Source organism: Oncorhynchus nerka, linkage group LG2 (genome assembly GCF_034236695.1).
Source record: "Oncorhynchus nerka isolate Pitt River linkage group LG2, Oner_Uvic_2.0, whole genome shotgun sequence".
Taxonomy (NCBI): Eukaryota; Metazoa; Chordata; class Actinopteri; order Salmoniformes; family Salmonidae; genus Oncorhynchus; species Oncorhynchus nerka.
In genome coordinates this window covers 83,658,323-83,682,097 of record NC_088397.1, presented here as the reverse complement: position 1 = coordinate 83,682,097, position 23,775 = coordinate 83,658,323, and the positions used below count along the sequence as shown (strand labels likewise).

At 43.2% G+C, this 23,775-nt stretch overlaps 2 protein-coding genes across 4 annotated transcripts in view; one reads left to right on the top strand and one right to left on the bottom strand.

Moving 5' to 3' along the window:
• Positions 1–23,775, top strand: part of LOC115143729 (cytosolic 10-formyltetrahydrofolate dehydrogenase-like) — a 45,347-nt gene that overhangs the window by 15,116 nt on the left and 6,456 nt on the right. For all 3 annotated transcript variants that reach the window (XM_029684212.2, XM_029684204.2, XM_029684218.2), the window contains exons 8-19: positions 13,036–13,161; positions 13,328–13,419; positions 15,005–15,152; positions 15,423–15,542; positions 15,728–15,855; positions 16,242–16,392; positions 17,545–17,615; positions 17,712–17,817; positions 20,197–20,284; positions 20,530–20,623; positions 22,642–22,741; positions 22,877–22,975. In XM_029684212.2, coding sequence (XP_029540072.1) covers positions 13,036–13,161; positions 13,328–13,419; positions 15,005–15,152; positions 15,423–15,542; positions 15,728–15,855; positions 16,242–16,392; positions 17,545–17,615; positions 17,712–17,817; positions 20,197–20,284; positions 20,530–20,623; positions 22,642–22,741; positions 22,877–22,975 — 1,323 coding nt within the window. The remainder of the gene's footprint in view (positions 1–13,035; positions 13,162–13,327; positions 13,420–15,004; positions 15,153–15,422; positions 15,543–15,727; positions 15,856–16,241; positions 16,393–17,544; positions 17,616–17,711; positions 17,818–20,196; positions 20,285–20,529; positions 20,624–22,641; positions 22,742–22,876; positions 22,976–23,775) is intronic.
• LOC115143750 (zinc finger protein 227-like) lies at positions 4,458–12,086 on the bottom strand. The gene is made up of 2 exons (XM_029684229.2): positions 11,800–12,086; positions 4,458–6,155 (listed from the first exon to the last, which is right to left on the bottom strand). The coding sequence occupies exons 1-2, from the start codon at positions 11,990–11,992 to the stop codon at positions 5,296–5,298; spliced, it is 1,053 nt and encodes a 350-aa protein (XP_029540089.1). The 5' UTR covers positions 11,993–12,086; the 3' UTR covers positions 4,458–5,295.

Genomic DNA, 23,775 nt, shown 5'->3' with positions numbered 1-23,775 from the left:
GACGTCCGCGGGTGACCAGCAGAATCCTGGGCTCTCCTCGTCCCCTGGTCGAAGACGGCCCGGAAGCGACGGGTGAACTCCTCGAAGTGGTCCAACGCTGCTTCTCCTTCTCCCCACACGGCGTTTGCCCACTCCAGAGCTCTTCCTGAGAGGCATGAGACGAGGGCAGAAACTTTCTCCCTTCCCGAGGGAGCTGGATGCACAGTGGCCAGGTAGAGGTCCAGTTGTAATAGGAATCCCTGGCACTGTGCTGCCGTCCCATCATACTCCTTGGGAAGGGAGAGGCGTATCCCACTGGGACTGGTTCCGGATGGGACGGTTAGAGGGAACCCCGGTTGTGCTGGTCGAGGCACTGGGGAGACCTCCTGTCTCTCCCATCGGTCCATGGTCTGGACAACGCGATCCATCATGGCACCAAGATGATTTAACATAGCTGAATGTTCCTGGACGCGCTCCTCGACTCTAACTGGGGTACCTGCTCCTGCTGACTCCATCGTTTGGTGTGTAATTCTGTTAAATCTGTGTAATGGAGACGAAGTCAGGTGCAGGAGAGCAGAGTAGAGTAAACAGGCGCACTTTTATTCCGTTCAACAATAGGCACAGAAAATGACATAAGTGCCCAAAAACACAGAACATTAACTATAAAAGTATCGCGCGTGAACATACACCGTTAACAATGAACAATTACACACAAATACATGATGGTGAACAGAGGACTAAATACATGTAGATTGATTGGGTAATGAAAACCTGGTGTGTATGGAACAAGACAAAACAAATGGACATATGAAAAATGGAGCGGTGATGGCTAGAGAGCCGGTGACGTCGATCGCAGCCCGAACAAGGAGAGGAGCCAACTTCGGCAGAAGTCGTGACAGGTGTGGTTATCAATGCACGATCACCTTATTTCCCACTCATATGATAAAAATAATTGTTAAGTCATATGTTTTACTGTGTGTGTTTCACATGCATTTGTAATTATTAAGTGTAATGTGCTAGGTATTTTAACATGACAATTTATTTTTTACAAATACAATATTTAATCAGTTGTCCTCAAATTATTTAATTGGTCCTCGATTTGCAGCTCAGACACTTCATTCAGGATAAATGTATTTAGCCTGCCCCGGAGGAGGTTAGATCTGAAAGACTCAATGCCAAAGAAATTTACCAGGCTAAAATGTGAGCCACATTTGTGGTACTGGTTATCCCAAGTTGAACTCAGCATTGACCAAAGTTACCTCGCTAACCCCTCAAACTACATTTGTAGTAAGGGCTCAGGTCTAAAATCTACAGTATATGCCTCTGGCTTTAAAAAAACGTTATATACAGTATAATCACACTTTTCCCCCCTACCCTATCATCCCTACTCTGATTGGAGTAAATTAACGGACAACAATACTTCTACTGCTATTTACAGCTATTGTCGCTCACATCTACGTTACCTGTAGTTAAATCATTTTACATATATTCCTAATTTCCTCAAGTGATGGATTTTCACCACAGTAGCCAATCCACCATTCATTAACTCCAACCCTGCGATGTCCACAGATTTGATTTATTTAACCTTTATTTAACTAGGCAAGTCAGTTAAGAAAAAAAATCTTATTTACATTGACGGCCTAGGAACAGTGGGTTAACTGCCTTGTTCAGGGGCAGACGACAGATGTTTTACCTTATCAGCTCAGGGATTCGATCTAGCAACCTAGCAACTGGCCAAACGCTCTAACCACTAGGCTGCTGCCCCAGATTCTTCCCAGTATGCCATTATGCTATTTATTTTTTGCATTAAATCCATCCATTTTACTGAATTACAAGGGTCCATAACTTCCCTATTTGTAATATTTCTACCAATAGTGTCCTAAATAATAATGATATTTCCCATTCACTGATCATGGTTTTTCAGATCCTCTAACAATACACAGTTTGCAGGTCCATCTGAACCCTGATATTATGATAGAACAATCATTCCTGGACCAGACTCCAAAAGCAAGCCACCGAGGAACAGTATCAGAAAATCTTTATTCTGTTTTCTCGTGGCAGAGTCTGCACAAGGCTGACTATTCAATGCCCCATATATTGAGCATTATTTTTGTAGCAAGTATTTTATATAATAGTTTAAATTGAAATGAATGAAATGTGTCAATTGTTGTGACACATGTTTTTGTTGTTTTGGCACTCTACTCCAGCACTTTGGATTTGAAATGATACAATGACTGTCAGCTTTAATTTGAGGGTATTTTCATCCATATTGGGTGAACCGTTTAGAAATTACTGCACTTTTTGAACATAGTCCCATTGTAGGGGACCAAAAGTATTGGGACAAATTCACTTGTGTATTAAAGTGTCAAAAGTGTAGTATTTGGTCCCATATTGCTAGCATGCAATGATTACATCACGCTTGTGACTCTACAAACTTGTTTGATGCATTTTCTGTTTGTTTTGGTTGTGTTTCAGATCATTTTGTGCCCAATAGAAATGAAATGGTAAATATATTATTGTGTCATTTTGGACTCACTTTTATTGTAAATAAGAATAAAATGTTTCTAAACCCTTCTACATTCATTTGGATGCTACCATGATTACGCATAGTCCTGATTGAATTGTGAATAGTGATGAGTGAGAAAGTTACACGCACAAATATCTTATCACCAAGACATTACAAGAATGGAAGGTTATAATTGTTTTGGGGGGGTATGGTATTTGTGAAAGTGATGTTGTTTTCACGCATGATTTGAAAAAGGATTATCCTGGAGTCAGTAGATCCAAGAATAAATATTTAAACTGCGATATCACTAGATAATTAATCAGGGTAATATTATTGTAAATGGATAGGTTTTTCCCTCCACAGTTTCAAGATTCTGTTTTTTTAATCAAAATGAGTTGCTTAACTTTTCCAGGATATGCACACAGGCCCATTAGTATACTGCTTGTGGTGTCAAAGGTTGTCGAAAAGTGTGTAGCAAAACAACTGATTGCCCACCTCAACAACAGCCCCTTCACATTACACTCCATGCAGTTTGGCTTCAGAGCGAAACACTCCACATAAAAGGCCAACTGCTTTCTTCTGGAAAATGTGAAGTCCAAGATGGGGCTGTGTTTCTGGACCTAATGAAGGCTTTTGATACTGTTAACCATGAGATTCTCATCACAAAATTGTTCAACTTTTCCCTCGATGCCTTGAGATGGATGAAATCATACCTTGAAGGCAGAACTCAGTGTGTCAGAGTGAGCAATGAGCTGTCGCCCACTCTTAGCTATGATGTGGGCGTGCCCCAAGGATCAATACTGGGGTCCCTCCTGTTCAGCCTGAACATTAATGATCTGCCTTCTGTCTGTACTGGGACTGAAGTTCAATTGTATGCAGATGATACAGCGATATATGTGCATGCAAAGAGCAAACAACAAGCTGCACAAGAACTCACTACTGTAATGGTCCAGGTTACAAAGTGGCTCAGTGACTCGCGTTTGCATCTCATTGTGAAAAAAACTGTTTGCATGTTCTTCACAAAGAGGGCAACAGATGCTACTGACCCAGATGTCTGTGTCAGGGGAGAAGCACCAGCTGGTATCGGATTTTAAGTACCATGGCATCATACTTGACTCCAACATCTCTTTTAAAAAGCATGTGAAAAATTCAAACTAGCTAATTTCCGATTTATACGAAATTGTTTGACTACAGAGGTAGCAAAAATGTACATCAAATCTGATACTCCCCCAATGAACATACGGCTTGACTAGTTGGGCCCAAGCTTGCTGTACAACATTAAAACCTATTCAGTCTGTCTACAAACAGGCTCTCAAAATGCTTGATAGGAAGCCCAATAGCCATCATTGTTACATCCTCAGAAAGCATGAGCTCCTGAGTTGGGAAAATCTCGTGCAATACACCGACATGTCTTGTATTCAAGATCCTAAATGGCCTGGCTCCCCCTCCACTCAGTATTTTTGTTAAACAGAAAACCCAAACATATGGCAGCAGATCTACAAGGTCTGCCATGACCTTAGTTTCCTTAAGGAAAATCACCTTTAGTAAATCCACTTTCTCTGTGAGAGCTTCCCATATCTGGAATACACTGCACCACATATCACACTTTCACAAAATGCATGAAGACATGGCTAAAGGTCAATCAGATTTATGATAATCCCTAGCTGTGTATTGCCGCTTTCCATGTTGTCTGTAGCTTGTGAGGTGTGGAAACACTTTGTTGCTTTTATGAATTTTGTCTTGCTGCTTTTTGCTCTATGTTGCTCTGTCTGTATGCTACGTATTGCTTGTCCTATGTTGCTCTGTGTGTGCTCACTGCTCAATGATTGTCTATATCGTAATGGTTTTTAATAACCTGCCCAGGGACTGCGGTTGAAAATTAGCCGGTTGGCTAAAACCGGCACTTTTACTGAAACGTTGATTCATGTGCACTGTCCCTGTAAAAATAAAATAAACTCAAACACCAAGCACATCAACTTCACCAACTGCCCATTTAATTGGGAGACCACATAACAATTTAAAGTTTCTTTTAGAGACCCAATCCATAATATAACACTTTTTAGTCCAGAGAAATTGGAGAAGTTATCCAGGTCCTCAACAAGGCCCTTCAAGGTTGAAGATTGAGGACTCAAGCTAACTTTAATCATTGGCCTATTGATACTCGTCTCCATTTCCTTCATTTTTAGCCCCTTAATGTTATCTTTTAAAGCTAACAGTTCAATGGCCATATAAATAGTTATGGTGATAGAGGGCAACCTTGTTTTACACCTCTTGACAATTCAAAGTTCTCAGAAGTAACCATTTATTTATTAATTGTACATAAAGGATTGTTGTACATTACTTTTACCCATCTTATGAGAGATTCTCCAAAATTGAGAATGTCTTCCACTCTCACAAAAACACATAGAAAGCTAACAGGAGGGGAGAAATGATATCCAAGATATACAGGATATTATTGATATTAGACACAGCCCACAAAATAGGTCACATACCTCTCAATCAGGGACTCAAGGTGCTCCACAAATATTTTTTGGGTATATTTATACAATATGAGGCACCAGAGAACTACTTACATTGACAACTATTTCTCATGGGACACAAACTTGCCAACCACCACATACAGACAACCACATAGGCTACATTTTTTCTGGAAACTCCCTCCTATTTATGAATTTTGACAAATATAGGAGATGCTCTCTCAAACCTTTATACATTCTTCCTTTGTTTGTTCAATAACACATTTGAATGGTCCTTATCATGGCTGCAAGTCTAAAACGTCCTGGTCACCGAAGGCATCAAGGGAGTGAAAGTTACATCAAATTTGGGCCCAGAACAATTGGACCACAGCACACTGTCCTATGCACTTGCATCTCTCCCATCTGACTGAAGCTTTCGCCACAATCATGGCATCTGTATGGTTTCTCCTTGTGAGTCCCCCTCAAATGTCCTTTCATATGGGCGTCCTGCCTGAACGCTTTCCCACAGACTGGGCAGACAAAGGGTTTCTCTCCTGTGTGAACCCTGATATGCTCTTTCAGATGACTCTTCACTTTGAAACCTTTCCCACAGAGGTGACAGCTGTGTGGTCTCTCCCCTGTATGAGTTGTCATGTGGTCTCCCAGACCATTCCTTGCTGGGAACCCTTTTCCACAGACATGGCAACGAAATCGCTCATACAAAGCGCGTCTCTTCTTAAGTTCAGACAGCGTTCCTATATGTCTGAATGGTCTTCCTGTCTTTGTTTTCCGTTGCAGAGGGCCTCCAATCTCTGTTCCATGCATGTTTTCAATCGGAGCTGCTGAACAGTGTGCGTTTACTGCAAATATGAGCTGTGGGTCACTCGTTAGTACTCCATAGTCCTCTCCATCAGGTTCTGTTTTAATGTGTTCCACTAGGGTGCTTGATAGATTATTCGTCTCATTGTCTTCCACAATTTGGGTTTGGAAAAGGTGTGAAGGCCAAGGGTCCTGGACAAAATCACCTTTCACACAAGGAGGAGTGAACCCGAACTCTATGTTATGACCATGAGTCTCAGGCCCTTGCATTTGCTCTTCTCCCAGATTGGTCCTGAGGTCCTGTTCCTCTGTACTTTGTGTGAGCTCTGAACTTTCCCTCCTCCACTCCTGCTCAAGGGGAACCTCTTCTTCAGAGTCATGGAGCTGCCTAGGGTCTGGAGGGAAGGACAGGCAAATACATGTTATTCAATAGATCGACATTCATATTTTCAATGTTTAAAGGCCAAGTGCGTTCAAAAATGTGATTTTCCTTTATTTTATATATACTGAGTGTACAAAACATTTAGGAACACCTTCCTAATATTGAGTTGCACTCCCCCTTTTGCCAATAGAACAGCCTCAATTCGTAGGGGAATGGATTCTACAAGGTGTCGAAAGCATTCCACAGGGATGCTGGCCCATGTTGACTTCAATGGTTGCCACAATTGTGCCAAGTTGGCTGGATGTATTTTGGGTGGTGGACCATCCATGATACACATGGGAAACTGTTGAGCGTAGGGCTGGGCGTTATGGCCAAAATATCATATCATGGTATTTTTCAAATTTGACAATATTTTATGTTTTTGATTAATAATAAAAGTTCTACATTTGCTTTATGAGTAGTGCGTGACCCTAGGGTGGCAACATGTATTCTAAATGATTTCAATGGGTCTTTCTCCATTCTGATGGTTTTATACTGTTCAATTCAACTTCAACCTAAAATAATTTCCTGAATTTCCATCAATTTCTGCATTTCCTGTACTCATTTGAGATAATTTCCACACCGCCATGATATGGGCAAAAATACTAGGTGTTGTTTTTAACCAAATGTTGCAATTGCAATTTAGATCAAAACACTTGGGCGAACTTTTGGAATCATGGAATATAAATAATAGTGGGCACTTTCAATACAGTCTTGTTTGAAAAAAATGCCTTGGATGAGTTATTGTGACAGGGTAGGAACCAAAGTGATGTACGGTGTTTCCTAGGGGACCCTATAATCTTTGGCTACATTAAATCTTTATTCATATAGCCAACATATTATTATACCTTTATTTCAACAAGGAACACAGACTGAGACTACGGTCTCTTTTACAGCTGGGCCCTGCGTATACATGTTTACACATACAGTTTAGGTACAATGATTAAGAAACTACACAAGACCAACAAAGCGATCACAAATAATACACAAAAATACAGAAACAGATTACATTTACACACAGGGGAATAACCTAACAGCACAAGAACTTGCATTACCCGAAACAGTTATAATCAATACAAAAATAATATCCTCCAATAAATATTTAAAATGGGCGAAAGGGGGACAAGTTTAAGTTTAGTCTGCAGGCTATTCCATAGGCAAGGAGCGTAACAGGAAAAGGCAGCCATACACAACTCTGTTCATGCTTCGTCTATTCCTCTTTGATTTAGAAGATACTGTTTCACAAACAACATGCTGATTTTAAGCCTCCACCAGTACTGGTATCAGGCTGTATTAGCTAGCTATGTTTGCTCTGACTCAGTACTTTTATTAGCTAGCCACTATGACGTTGGAATAATACTGTGAAATTATGAAAATGATAAATGCCTTCTAGCAAGTTGATTGACCGGTAACAGGGGACAAGTAAAGTGACAGACATTATAGGTTTGCAGCAAGCTCGCCATTACAAATACAGCCATTGTTACTGTTCCAGGTTGCTGATCGGTGTTATGAAGTAGGTTAAGCGTAGCACTGGATATTTTTGATGTATCTTTACTTGATGAGACTTCCCCAATTCCTTACTTGGAAGACAACATACAGTACCAGTCAAACGTTTGGACACACCTACTCATTCCAGGGTTTTTCTTTATTTGTACTATTTTCTACATTGTAGAATAATAGTGAGGACATCAAAACTAAGAAATAACACATATGGAATCATGTAGTCAAACAAATCAAAATATATTTTATATTTGAGATTCTAGAAAGTAGCCAGACTTTGACAGCTTTACACTCTCTTGGCATTCTCTCAACCAGCTTCATGAAGTAGTCATCTGGAATGTAATTTCAATTAACAGGTGTACCTTGTTAAGTTAATTTGTGGAATTTCTTTCCTTAATGCGTTTGAGCCTATCAGTTGTGTTGTGACAATGTAGGAGGGTATTCAGACGATAGCCCTATTTGGTAAAAACCAAGTCCATATTATGGCAAGAACAGCTCATATTAGCAAAGAAAAATTACAGTCCATCATTATTTTAAGACACGAAGGTCAGTCAATCCGGAACATTTCTAGAACTTTGAAAGTTTCTTCAAATGTAGTCTCAAAAACCATCAAGCGCTATGATGAAACTGGCTCTCATGAGGACCGCCACAGGAAAGGAAGAGCCAGAGTTACCTCTGCTGCAGTTGATAAATTAATTAGAGTTAACTGCACCTCAGATTGCAGCCCAATAAATGCTTCAACGTTCAAGTAACAGACACATCTCAACTGTTAAGAGACGACCAAGAATGAGAGTGATGGAGTGCTGCAACAGATCACCCGACCTTAAACCAATTGAGATGGTTTGGGATGAGTTGGACCGCAGAGTGAAGGAAAAGCAGCCAACAAGACCTCAGCATATGTGGGAACTCCTTCAAGACTGTTGGAAAAGCATTCCTCATGAAGCTGGTTGAGAGAATGCCAAGTGTGTGCAACGCGGTCAAGACAAAAAGGGTGGCTACTTTGAAGAATCTCAAATATTTAGATTTGTTTAACACTTTTTTGGTTACTATATTTTTCCATGTGTGTTATTTCATAGTTTGTTTTCACTATTCAACAATGTAGAAAATAGTAAAAAATGAGTAGGTGAGTAGGTGTGTCCAAACTTTTGACTGGTACTGTATGTGTTCTAAACATCCATGTCTAGCTGCAGGAGTTTCGTTTGAACTTAGAAAACGCTCCATTATTAAACCAAAATTTGCTCCATGAAGTAATCCAACATTGTAGACTCTGCCATCTTGTCTATTTCAAATATTCTCTCACTGAGAGAGTTCTATTAACCTTGATTCATACGGGTGCACCGGCCTATGGCCAGTCACAAAAGTGGTGAGTGAGGAGCACCCTTCTCAAATCAAACAGTAATCTAAGCTGCTCGGTCATGTTGTCACCAAGACACTATTGTTCATCGTCCACTCACATGCATCTCTAAATAGGGTAAAACAACGTTGGAGGCGGCTTATGGTAGAGAACTGAAAAGTACATTCTCTGCAAACACCTCTGGTGGTCATTCCTGCAGTCAGCATACCAATTGCACACGCCTTCAAAACTTGAGACTTCTGTGGCATTGTGTTGTGTGACAAAACTAGACACGGCACATTTTAGAGTGGCCTTTTATTGTCCCCAGCACAAGGTGCAACTGTGTAATGACCATGCTGTTTAATCAGCTTCTTGATAATCTATCCACCTGGCAGGTGTGGCATATCTTGGCTAATGAGAAATGCTCATTACTAGGGATGTAAACTAATTTGTGCACTAAATTTAAGAGAAATACACTTTGTGCGTATGGAAAGTTTCTGGGATCTTTTATTTCAGCTCATGAAACATGTGACCAACACTTTACATGTTGCGTTTTATATTTTTGTTCAGTGTATTATAAAGTCACCATTGTCCTCATGGTGAAATCCCTGAGCGGATTCCTTCCTCTCCGGCAACTGAGTTAGGAAGGAAACCTGTATCTTTGTAGTGACTGGGTGTTTGTACACCATCCAAAGTGTAATGAATAACTTCACCATGCTCAAAGGGATATTCAATGTCTGCTTTTTTTATTTTTACCCATCTACCAATAGATGCCTTTCTTTGCGAGGCATTGGAAAACCTCCCTGGTGTTTGTAATTTAATCTGTGTTTGAAATCCATTACACAACTGAGGGACCTTACAGATAATTATATGTGTAGGGTACAGAAATGAGGTAGTCAGTCAAACATCCTGTTAAGCACTATTATGTGTGAGTCCATGCAACTTATGTGACTTGTAAAGCACATTTTTGCCCGTTAACTTAAGTATAATTTCCCGATAACAAAAGGGTTGAATACTTGTTGATTCAAGACATTTCAGCTTTTAAATGTTTTATTTGTAAAAATGTCTAAAAACATAATTCTGCTTTGACATTATGGGGTATTGTGTGTAGGCCAGTAACACAAAATGTAAATTTAATCCATTTTAAATTCGGGCTGTAAAACAACCAAATGTGTAAAAAGTCAAGGGGTGTTGCTGGAACAATAATGTCTGACTAGGCCAGGGTTCCCCAACTGCCCTCCCGTGGGACGAATTTGGCCCATAGGTGATTTTATTTCCCCCGCCCCCCGCACAAAAACGTACATTTTTTACAATTGTTGGACATGACTGTAAATATGTTCCCAAGTATTACCCTGCATAATACAAACACTAGTATGTGGACACTCCTTCAAATGAGTGGATTCGGCTACTTCAGCCACACCTGTTTCTGACAGGTGTATAAAATCGAGCACACAGCCATGCAATCTCCGTAGACAAACATTGGCAGTAGTATGGCCTTACTGAAGAGCTCAGTGACTTTCAACGTGGCACCGTCATAGGATGCCACCTTTCCAACAAGTCAGTTAGTCACATTTCTGCCCTTGTCAACTTTAAGTGCTGTTATTGTGACGTGGAAATGTCTAGGAGCAACAATGGCTCAGCCACAATGTGTTAGGCCACACAAGCTCACAGAACAGGACCGCTGAAGTGCATAAAAGTAGTCTTTCCTCTGTTGCAACACTCACTACCGAGTTCCAAACTGCCCCTGGAAGCAACGTCAGCAAAATAACTATTAGTCGGGAGCGTCATGAAATCGGTTTCCATGGCCGAGCAGCCGCACACAAGCCCAAGATCACCATGCACAATGCCAAGCGTCAGCTGGTGTGGTGAAAAGCTTGCCGCCAATGGACTCTGGAGCAGTGGAAATGCGTTCTCTGGAGTGATGAATCGCGCTCCACCATCTATCAGTCCAATGGACGAATCTGGGTTTGGCGGATGCCAGGAGAACGCTACCTCCCCGAATGCATAGTGCCAACTGTAAAGTTTGGTGGAGGAGGAATATTGGTTTGGGTTAGGCCCCTTGGTTCCAGTGAAGGGAACTGTTAACGCTATAGCATACAATGACATTCTAGAGTCAAAACAATTCTGTGCTTCCAACTTTATGGCAACAGTTTAGGGAAGGCTCTTTGCTGTTTCAGCATGACAATGCCCCCGTACACAAAGCGATGTCCATACAGAAACGGTTTGTCGAGATTGGTATGGATGAACTTGACTGGCCTGCACAGAGCCCTGACCTCAACCCCATCTTACACCTTTGGGTTGAATTGGAATGCCGACTGCGAGCCAGGCCTAATCGCCCAACCTCACAAATGCTCTTGTGGCTGAATGGAAGGCCCTGCAGCATTGTTCCAACATCTAGTGGAAAGCCTTCCCAGAAGAGTGGGGGGACTAACTCCATATTAATGCTCATGATTTTGGAATGAGATGTTCGACGAGCAGGTGTCCACATACTTAGTCATGTAGTGTAGATATGATCGTACACAAATGTACAAAAGCAATGTTTGAAATGATTATGTTTTAGTCAAGTATTATTTGTTTGGGCTTCTTGCGGTTGAGTTGCAGTCTACAAATTATTTGTAATTAAGTTCCAGCCCCCTGACCAACAATCGGCCCGCGGCTGAATTCAGTTGAAGATCCCTGACCCTGGGGACGATATTTTTAATCATAGCAAGCATCGCGAGGGCAGTGACATAGAGTAGACTAAAAGCCAGTCAAACAGTACATTGAAATAGTCGCCGTTACAAACCTGCTCTATGTAACTTGACATGAGGTTTAATGACCATATCCAACATTTTCTGTAAACGTTCGTTCTCTTCCTTCGAACGGGTGATTTCTTCTTGATACTCCACTATCGTCTTTTCAACTACTCCAAATATCTCAACAGCAGCCGCTGTCAATCTCTCGCGCAGAAACATATTGAGCAATTGCATTTTTGACATATTGTAAATACACTGTTACTTGTATTTTATTAGCAAGGTAAATAAATGGAAACCTTTTTATTTTAATCCTTGTGAAATGTGTCAGTCCGAGACCCCGGAAGTAAACACTGCTAACTCTACTATTTTACAGTGCGTGCACGGCAACCCAATACCGCACTATATCGCCACCTGTTGTCCGGAGTGGAAACTTAGTCTTTTTATTTTTTATTTAACCTTTATTTAACTAGGCAAGTCAGTTAACAATGACTGCCTACCAAAAGGCAAAAGGCCTCCTGCGGGGATAGGGGCTTGGATTAAAAATAAAAGATCAAATAAAATAGGACAAAACACACATCACGACAAGAGAGACACCACAATACTACATAAAGAGAGACCTAAGACAACAACATAGCATGGCAGCAACACATGGAAACACAGGATGGTAGCAACACAACAAGACAACTACATGGTAGCAACACAACATGGCAGCAGCACAACATGCTAGCAGCACAAAACATGGTACAAACATCGACAAGGTTTCTTCGACTTCCATTTCTCATCCTGTCTTTGATCCTGCTCAATCTGCTTACACTTTTCTACCATTCTTCTTCAACTAAACCATCTCCCCCTTTTTTTTAACCAATTCAACCTCACCCTCTTCCTTCCTCTCTCTCTTCAACCTCCTCTGCCCCACTCTTTCTCTCCATTCCTTCTCCGTAATCCAAGTACACGCCTCCTTATCTTTTATTTTTGGTTCAAATGTTCAGCACAGACAGACTCTTAAATCGCTATTTCTTCCAAACCCACTACCCAGACAGGAACTTGTGCTGCACTATGGCTATTGGTTAACATTATGGTAGCTCCAAAGACAGTAAGAACCTCTCTGGTCACTCTCCTAGTACTGCATGACTAGGTATCCCCCTTTCCCTAATGTGAAGCCAGCTGAATAGATAGTTGAATCCGGATTCAGTGTATTATAATGGCATATAATGGCATGGACTGTTTGAAACAAACTAAACCAGTGCATGCAGACATGTTGAACAGCATGATGTCTGTCTGTCCAGTTGCTAGTGAAGAACCTGCAGTTTGAGGATGGGAAGATGATCGCGGCGGCAAGGTACTTCAGCTCTGGGAGCTGCGCTTCTGTGGAGCTCACTGAGGAGGAGAAGGCCTTCGCTGAGCAAATGAGGGTAAGAAAATAAAGTACTAACACTTTACTATTGAATCTATCTGTCTTACACTGATTTTTCAGCAAATTTCAACAAGGTTGTAAATGTAAATGTTTATCTCTCACCTTAACCCTTGATAAACTGACTCCAGACCAGTGTTTACAGTGTTGTCTTGTCCCATTGACAGGGTGTGTGGAAGAGCATCTTGACTAATGTGGATGCCATCGAGGACTCCACTGACTTCTTCAAGTCTGGGGCTGCTTCTATGGACGTGGTCAGGTAAACAACACACCAGCATGGACGACTAAAAGGTCAAAGGGTGCAAGTCAATGGCTTTTAGACAGTACACCAAGTGGGAAATGTTTTTTCTATCAATGATTACCATGAAAAGGGAAACGCATTACAGCAGCTGGAGTTGAATGCCACCTCTTCCCCATTCCTCACTCCCTTCATCCCTACCTCACCTCTACCATCTCCTTCACCCCTACCACCTTCTTCATCCCTACCACCTCCTTCATCCCTACCTCACCCCTACCACCTCCTTCATCCCTACCTCACCCCTACCACCTTCTTCATCCCTACCACCTCATTCATCCCTACCTCACCTCTACAACCTCCTTCATCCCTACCTCACCTCTACCATCTCCTTCACCCCTACCACCTTCTTCACCCCTACCACCTCCCTCATCCCTACCTCACCCCTACCACCTCATTCATCCCTACCTCACCTCTACGAGCTCCTTCATCCCGACCTCACCCCTACCACCTCATTCATCCCTACCTCACCTCTACAACCTCCATCATCCATACCTCACCTCTACAAGCTCCTTCATCCCTACCACCTCCTTCATCCCTGCCTCACACCTACCACCTCCTTCACCTCCTTCAGCCCTACCTCACCCCTACCACCTCCTTCATCCCTGCCTCACCCCTACCACCTCCTTCACCCCTACCACCTCCTTCATCCCTGCCTCACCCCTGACATCTCCTACATCCCTACCTCACCCCTACTACCTCATTCATCCCTGCCTCACCCCTACCACCTCCTTCATCCCTGCCTCACCCCTACCACCTCCTTCATCCTTGCCTCACCCCTACCATCTCCTACATCCCTACCTCATCCCTACCAACTAATTCACCCATACCTCACCCCTACCACCTTCTTCCCTCCTACCTCACCCCTATCAACTCCCTCACCCCTATCAACTCCCTCACCCCTACCTCAACCCTACATCACATCCTCACATCTACCACCTCCTCCATCACTACCTCACCCCTACCACTCCCTTCATCCCTACCTCACCCCTACAACCTCCTTCATCCCTACCACCGTCTTCCCTCCTACCTCAACCCTACCAACTTCTTCATCCCTACCACCTCCTACATCCATACCTCACCCCTACCACCTCCTTCACCCTTACCACCTCCTTCACCCCTACCACCTACCTCACTCCTACCACCTCCTTCACCCCTACCACCTACCTCACCCCTACCACTCCCTTCATCCCTACCACCTCCTTCACCCCTACCACCACCTTCATCCCTACCTCACCCCTACCACGCCTTCATCCCTACCTCACCCCTACCACCTCCCTATCTCACCCCTACCACCTATTTCATCCCTATCTCACCCTTACCACCTATTTCATCCCTACCACCTCCTTTGCTTCCCTCCCTCACTCTCACTCTCCACACCCTCTCACCCCCCCACCTCGCCCTAGCCCCATCCCCCACTCCCCCTCCATCTCCCCCTCTCTCTGCAGTAAGTAAATAACTCCAAAGCATACATAAAATTAGACGTTGATGAAGAAGCATGATATTTTACTTCTGGTACAATAAAGTTAATCCTATGTTATGTTGTCAGGCTGGTGGAGGAGGTGAAGCTGAGGGCCAGTGGGTGTCAGCTGCAGAATGAGGACGTGTACATGAACACCACCTTCCAGGACTTCATCCAGATGTGTGTGAGGAAGCTCCGAGGGGAGGACGACGAGGAGGAGCTGGTCGTTGACTACGTAAGAGTCACCATCATCATCGTCATTATTACTATGATCCTCTATCTTCATCATTATCATAACCAACATCATCATTATTACCACCAGAAGCAGCATTATCCTCAATACTCTAATCTAATGTAGGCCGTTAGGTTCAGGAGTGAAACTTTGGAGGGCGTTCCAGTTCTTATTTCAGTCTCCTGCGTTAGTAACATGATCACTAAGGAAGAACACAACAAGCCTGAAAAGACCTTTGGATTAGGTAGCATAATGTAAATGTCCTGTAACTAGGTGGAGAAGAACATCAACAACATGACCATCCGGATGCCCCACCAGCTCTTCGTTAACGGGGAGTTTGTGGACGCAGAGGGAGGGAAGACGTACAAGACCATCAACCCCACAGATGGAACAGTAGGGAGCTAGCTTTCACTTGTCCATTAATGTCTGATCCATGGTTTTCCTAAAGGTCTTAATAACTTGATCTGCTCGCACCAATTTGGTTTGTCTCAGACGATGACAAATTAAGTGACGATATCACTCTTACAGTATGTGTGTTTGTGTGTCTGTGTTTCCCATCTCTCTCGCTCTCTCTTTAGGCTATCTGTGATGTGTCTTTAGCTCAAGCCAGTGACGTGGACCGAGCTGTAGCGGCCGCCAAGGAGGCGTTCGAGGAGGGAGAGTGGGGAAAGATAAACCCCAGAGACAGAGGCAGACTCCTATATAAGTCAGTCTATTAGAAACAAGCATGTAAAATAGCATCCTATTATAGCGCAGTACTTTTAACCTGGATCCATAGGGAATAGGGCCCATAGGTTCCGTATCAAATAGGGCTCCAATTCTGATGCAACACAAGACTAAGACCCAGCCGCATATAATAATACAGGTGTTCTTTGAAACATTCAAATGCAGGCAACTATATAAGGCATTCAACCATGTATCGCTGGGTCTATAAGATACACAGGATAATATATAGATGTTTTTTGAAGACGTGGGTGAGGTCACACTTCACTTTTTGATTTGTGTAATATTTTCCGTTAAGGTGCATTTTCCAACGCGTTGCTGTAGCAGATGTTTAAATGAAACCATTTAACCCTTCACTGCCCCCTACAGGCTGGCTGACCTGATGGAGGAGCACCAAGAGGAGTTAGCCACCATAGAGTCCATGGACTCTGGGGCCGTATACACACTGGCCCTGAAGACCCATGTGGGCATGTCCATCCAGACCTTCCGCTACTTCGCTGGCTGGTGTGACAAGATCCAGGTGAGAGAGTGGGGGATATCACAACATTGTCCATATTGACCACTGTTTTTCATTTTGTGCAACAAAGAAGCAGGTGCTTTAAAGAGCCAATGCAGCTGTTTTTTTTATCTCAATATCACATTGTTTCTGGGTAACAATTAAGTACTTTAATTATTAAATGGTTAAAAAGAAACAAAAATAGGTTCTTAACAAAGGGGCAATTTCTCAAGCAATAATTTAGCTAGGACTGTCTGGGAGTGGTCTGAGTGGGGAGGGAAAACTGTGAATGAGCTGTTATTGGAAGACCGGTTTGAAACTCTTTCTTATTGGTCTATTAACTCATTTACCACATGGCGATGTCACCATCGAAGGCCAAACCTCCATCCCGCCAAAACAGGCTGAAATTTCAGGCTATCTTTTGAAACAGCTTGTACACTAAAACACTAAAACGGCATTATCATAATTTTCACAAAATTATTCTAACCTAATAGTGTGGAAATATATATAAAACACTGGAAAATCATGTTTTTGACTGCATTGGGCCTTTAATTAAAGACTTGTTACCTACTGTGAATACCACAGGTAAGGGGCCAGTCATTCCTAAGTGCTTTATTATAGTTTCATAATGCTTTGACTGCATCTATAAGGTTCTATATACATTGAGTGTACAAAATATTAAGGACACCTTCCTAATATTGAGTTGCACCCCTCCCATTTTGCCCCCAGAACAGACTCAATTCTTGGGGCATAGACTACAAAGAGTTGAAAGCGTTCCACAAGGATGATGGCCCATGTTGACACCAAAAATCCTTCTTTAACCTGTCTCCATTCATCTACACAGATTTAACAAGTGACATCAATAAGGGATCATAGCTTTCACCTGGAGATTCACCTGGTTCGTCTATGTCAAGGAAAGAGCAGGTGTTCCTAATGTTTTGTACACTCAGTGTATATGTTTATAAGGCAATATAACACTCACTTTATAAGCTTCTAATTATTCTTCTGTGTTATTTGGATTGTAATATGAATTTGTTCTGATATTTCTAGATTTTTTTATTATTCTTTTGACATTCTACTCCAGTGTTAACATCCACTTAACTTTCTATGCGACCAAGAAACTTTGATTTTATGTTTAAGTTTATGTTCATGATCAGTGACTGTCTCCTTCTACAGGGCTGCACCATCCCCATCAACCAGGCCCGACCCAATCGCAACCTTACCTTCACCAAGAAAGAACCAATCGGGTGAGATACACCAGCCACATGCAAATACATAGCTAATCCATTTTTGGGTCAAAACAAGATTTTGAGAATAAGCATATTTGTCATTTTAACTCTCAGAGTGTGTGCTATTGTAATTCCCTGGAACTACCCTCTCATGATGTTGGCCTGGAAAACAGCTGCCTGTCTGGCTGCTGGTAACACTGTGGTCCTCAAACCTGCCCAAGTAAGGAGCATCACAATCCTGTTCATATTTTTTCACTAAAGAGGGGAACAAAGGGATATTGTAAAATGTTCTGTACTGTACTGTGCACTAGGGGGCAGTGCACTGGTGTCCAGACACTAAATTGTGTACTGTACAGAAAATGTTCTACCAGAGGAGGTTGGTGGCACCTTAATTGGGGATAATGGACTCGTGGTAATGGCTGAAGCAGAATCATTGGAATGGTATCAAATACATCAAACGCATGTGTTTGATGCCATTCCATTTGCTCCATTCCAGCTATTATTATGAGCTGTCCTCCCCTCAGCAGCCTCCACGGGTTTCAACCCCTTTTCCAATGGGGCATTTAGTCAGCGTGATCCGTTTGAATGATTTCAAAAGCGATATGGCCACATGTACTATTAAATCTGTACCCTGTACAGCCAGAAGACTGGCCACCCCTCAGAGCCTGGTTCCTCTCTAGGATTCTTCATAGATTCCAGCCTCCTAGGGAGTTTTTCCTAGTCACCGTGCATTTCCCTCTTTATTGCTTGCTCTTTGGGGTTTTAGGCTGGGTTGCTGTAAAGCACTTTTTGACAACTGCTAATGTAAAATGTGCTTTATATAATACATTTGATTGATTGGCCTATGGGGTTTAGCCAACTCCTGACTATTGTTAGCGTGTCCTTCAATAAAGTTACAGAAGCAGTCTTTTTACAGGGGTACAACTGATTTCAATCCATTTGATACAGTATGCCTGAGATACAGTGGGGCAAAAAAGTATTTAGTCAGCCACCAATTGTGCAAGTTCTCCCACGTAAAAAGATGAGAGAGGCCTGTAATTTTCATCGTAGGTACACTTCAAATATGACAGACAAAATGAGGGAAAAAAATCCAGAAAATCACATTGTAGGATTTTTAATTGAATTTATTTGCAAATTATGGTGGAAAATAAGTATTTGGTCAATAACAAAAGTTTATCTCAATACTTTGTTATATACCCTTTGTTGGCAATGACAGAGGTCAAACGTTTTCTGTAAGTCTTCACAAGGTTTTCACACACTGTTGCTGGTATTTTGTCCCATTCCTCCATGTAGATCTCCTCTAGAGCAGTGATGTTTTGGGGCTGTTGCTGGGCAACACGGACTTTCAACTCCCCCCAAAGATTTTCTATGGGGTTGAGATCTGGAGACTGACTAGGCCACTCCAGGACCCTGAAATGCTTCTTACGAAGCCACTCCTTCATTGCCCGAGCAGTGTGTTTGGGATCATTGTCATGCTGAAAGACCCAGCCACGTTTCATCTTCAATGCCCTTGCTGATGGAAGGAGCAGTTGTCCTGGTCCCTTTGCAGAAAAACAGCCCCAAAGCATGATGTTTCCACCCCCATGCTTCATAGTAGGTATGGTGTTCTTTGGATGCAACTCAGCATTCTTTGTCCTCCAAACACGACGAGTTGAGTTTTTACCAAAAAGTTAGATTTTGGTTTCATCTGACCATATGACATTCTCCCAATCTTCTTCTGGATCATCCAAATGCTCTCTAGCAAACTTCAGACGGGCCTGGACATGTACTGGCTTAAGCAGGGGGACACGTCTGGCACTGCAGGATTTGAGTCCCTGGTGGCGTAGTGTGTTACTGATGGTAGGCTTTGTTACTTTGGTCCCAGCTCTCTGCAGGTCATTCACTAGATCCCCCCCGTGTGGTTCTGGGATTTTTGCTCACCGTTCTTGTGATAATTTTGACCCCACGGGGTGAGATCTTGCGTGGAGCCCCAGATCGAGGGAGATTATCAGTGGTCTTGTATGTCTTCCATTTCCTAATAATTGCTCCCACAGTTGATTTCTTCAAACCAAGCTGCTTACCTATTGCAGATTCAGTCTTCCCAGCCTGGTGCAGGTCTACAATCTTTTTTCTGGTGTCCTTTGACAGCTCTTTGGTCTTGGCCATAGTGGAGTTTGGAGTGTGACTGTATGAGGTTGTGGACAGGTGTCTTTTATACTGATAACAAGTTCAAACAGGTGCCATTAATACAGGTAACAGGTGGAGGACATAGTAGCCTTTTAAAGAAGAAGTTACAGGTCTGTGAGATCCAGAAATATTGCTTGTTTGTAGGTGACCAAATACTTATTTTCCACCATAATTTGCAAGTAAATTCATATAAAATCCTACAATGTGATTTTCTGGATTTTTTTTCTTCTCATTTTGTCTGTCATAGTTGAAGTGTACCTATGATGAAAATTACAGGCCTCTCTCATATTTTTAAGTGGGAGAACTTGCACAATTGGTGGCTGACTAAATACTTTTTTTGCCCCACTGTACCTGCATTTGTCAAGGTATATGAATTGCCTAAAGCTAGCATGTTCAATCATTTTGGTTGTGTGTATATTCCTATGGTCCCTAGGTGACTCCACTGACAGCGATGAAGTTTGCTGAATTGGCTGCGAGGGCAGGATTCCCCAAGGGAGTGATCAATATCCTCCCTGGATCAGGTAAACATGCTTTTCTGTTTTTGATCGTTGTTTTATACAAATGTTCATATCGAAAGAGTTGCTCCTATCTTTTCTTTACACACCTGTTTTTTGGCTGCATGTCAGTTGTCCTCTCACCCCCTGCAATAGAGAATCTGGGAAGGTGCACCATTTTTTCTCAGATGACTGAAAAGTTGACTTATAGGAGATACAAGGTTTTGTTGTGGTGCTGACGGTGTGCTGGTTCTTCTTCTGCTGTCTCTCAGGTGCTCTGGTGGGCCAGCGTCTGTCCGACCACCCGGACGTCCGGAAGCTTGGCTTTACTGGCTCCACTGAGATAGGGAAACACATCATGAAGAGGTGAGTGGTCACTGTTGTGGCAACCTCAGTCCAGAGAGGTCATGACTTTAGGCTCTCGGTGGTTGGCCAAGACTTTGGCCAATAATAGCATACTGTTTATGTGTATGTAGTATAGCAGTGGTCACCAACCTTTTCTAAGTCAAAATCACTTTCTGAGTCAAAATTCAATCTACCGCTCAGATTTTTTTTATGTGACTTAAAACCCCCTAACATGCTGACTACCCCGCTAACATGCTGACTACACTGCTAACATGCTGACTACCCCGCTAACATGCTGACTACCCCGCTAACATGCTGACCACACCGCTAACATGCTGACCACACCGCTAACATGCTGACCACACCGCTAACATGCTGACCACACCGCTAACAGCTGACCACACCGCTAACATGCTGACTATACCGCTAACATGCTGACTACACTGCTAACATGCTGACTACACCGCTAACATGCTGACTACACCGCTAACATGCGCTAACATGCTGACCACACCGCTAACATGCTGACCACCCCGCTAACATGCTTACTACCCCGCTAACATGCTTACTACCCCGCTAACATGCTGACTACACCGCTAACATGCTGACCACACCGCTAACATGCTGACCACACCGCTAACATGCTGACCACACCGCTAACATGCTGACCACACCGCTAACATGCGCTAACATGCTGACCACACCGCTAACATGCTGACCACACCGCTAACATGCTGACCACCCTGCTAACATGCTGACAACACCGCTAACATGCTGACCACACCGCTAACATGCTGACCACACCGCTAACATGCTGACTACCCCGCTAACATGCTGACCACACCGCTAACATGCTGACTACACCGCTAACATGCTGACCACACCGCTAACATGCTGACTACACCGCTAACATGCTGACCACACCGCTAACATGCTGACTACATCGCTAACATGCTGACCACACCGCTAACATTCTGACCACACCGCTAACATTCTGACCACACCGCTAACATGCTGACTACACCGCTAACATGCTGACCACACCGCTAACATGCTGACTACCCCGCTAACATGCTGACTACCCCGCTAACATGCTGACCACACCGCTAACATGCTGACCACACCGCTAACATGCTGACTACCCCGCTAACATGCTGACTACCCCGCTAACATGCTGACCACACCGCTAACATGCTGACCACACCGCTAACATGCTGACTACATTATTGCACCCACACTGCTCGCGCGCACTAACGAGCGTCTGCATTGACAAGTGTTAAAATAGAAGTCAGTTCTATTTGTGACACTGAATCCTACCTCTCCCATCTCCTCATTGGTTTATACAAGCTGATACACACGTGCCATCTCCTTGTTGGTTATACCCACGTGTGTGACTGAAAGACGAACAGAGGTTGGTGGTGATAATACACCTTATGAAAGTTAGTTGCCAATCGCAATATAAAGTCCAAAGAAGAAAAAGCCTGGATGGGGGAGAGATGACTAGAAATAATTCGGTGGACAGTTTTATGTGTGGATTAATTGTTGGAGTAGAAGACCTTGTGTAAATAAATTGCCATACATTTTTAATCTTCAACCTATTTTTCGACCTGTCCCCAAATTTAATTGGTTCAGAGTTTGTTTTGATATTTTAACCTGCGTGTCGTGATCGCGTTTGGGGTGCGGGGGCAAAATCAATTTGTGCACGATGGCGCACTCGCTCGGCCGGTTTGGGTACGGTGTAAAAGGTCGATGTCCATGCCCCCGCTGGACTTGAATTAGCATAATCAAAAACTCCCAAAATGGGAACACTTTGCCTTCCCGGCGTTAGGGCTGCTGAATAAAGTGGAGCTACCAGAAACAGCGCAAAACAAATAAAAAAAATAGGAATGCCTAAGGCCTTAACAGAAATGTTTTGTGAGAATGGCTTGGAGATCGACCAGTTTATCACGATCCACTGGTTGGTGACCACTGTAGTGCAGTATGTGTGTGTTTGTGTGTTTGTGTATTAACACCTGTTTTTGTGTGTTCCTCTATCTCAGCTGTGCAGTCAGTAATGTGAAGAAGGTGTCCCTAGAACTGGGGGGTAAATCTCCACTCATCATCTTCAGTGACTGTGACATGGACAAGGCCGTCCGCATGGTTAGTGGGCCTTCAATTCAATGCTGGTCGCTACATAACATTAATACAAAAATATGTATATCAAAGAATATAAAATATGAATATTTCAGAATATTGTAAGGCATCAATTTCACTGTATTTATTTGTGTGTTTTAGGGAATGAGTGCTGTATTCTTCAACAAGGGAGAGAACTGCATTGCAGCAGGCAGACTCTTTGTGGAAGAGAACATCCATGACCAGTATGTCAAGAGAGTGGTACGTGTCTCAATGCTAACTTAGTCACCCACTCGCTACCTTATCTCACAGTGCTATGCTAACTTAGCCACCCGCTCGCTACCTTATCTCACAGTGCTATGCTAACTTAGCCACCCGCTCGCTACCTTATCTCACAGTGCTATGCTAACTTAGCCACTGCTCGCTACCTTATCACACAGGGCTATTCTAACTCAGCCATCCGTTAACTTATCTCACAGAGCTGTGCTAACGTAGCCATCCTCTTCCTTATCACTTCTGTCATCATGAAGTGATTTGAGAGGCTAGTTAAGGATCATATCACCTCAATCTTACCTGACACCCTAGACCCACTTCAATTTGCATACCGCCCCAATAGATCCACAGACGATGCAATCGCCATCGCACTGCACACTGCCCTATCCCATCTGTACAAGAGGAATACTTATGTAAGAATGCTGTTCATTGACTATAGCTCGGCCTTCAACGCCATAGTACCCTCCAAGCTCATCATTTAGCTCGGGGCCCTGGGTCTGAGCCCCGCCCTGTGCAACTGGGTCCTGGACTTCTTGACGGGCCGGCCCCAGGTGGTGAAAGTAAGAAACAACACCTCCATTATGCTGCTCAGCCCCCTCCTGTACTCCCTGTTCACCCATGGAGGCGTGCATGGCCACGCAGTCAACTCAATCATCAAGTTTACAGACAACACAACAGTTGTAGGCCTGATTACCAATGACGAGACAGCCTACAGGGAGGAGATGAGAGCCCTGGCGGAGTGGTGCCAGGAAAATAGCCTCTCCCTCAACAAAATGAAGGAGCTGATC

Bases quoted from the DNA above. Each gene is read 5' to 3' on its own strand.
- LOC115143750 (XM_029684229.2), bottom strand. From the start codon at position 11,992: ATGTCAAAAATGCAATTGCTCAATATGTTTCTGCGCGAGAGATTGACA. The intron at 6,156-11,799 runs GTTTGTAACGGC...CCTTCCCTCCAG, and splicing joins TGTCAAGTTACATAGAGCAG to ACCCTAGGCAGCTCCATGAC.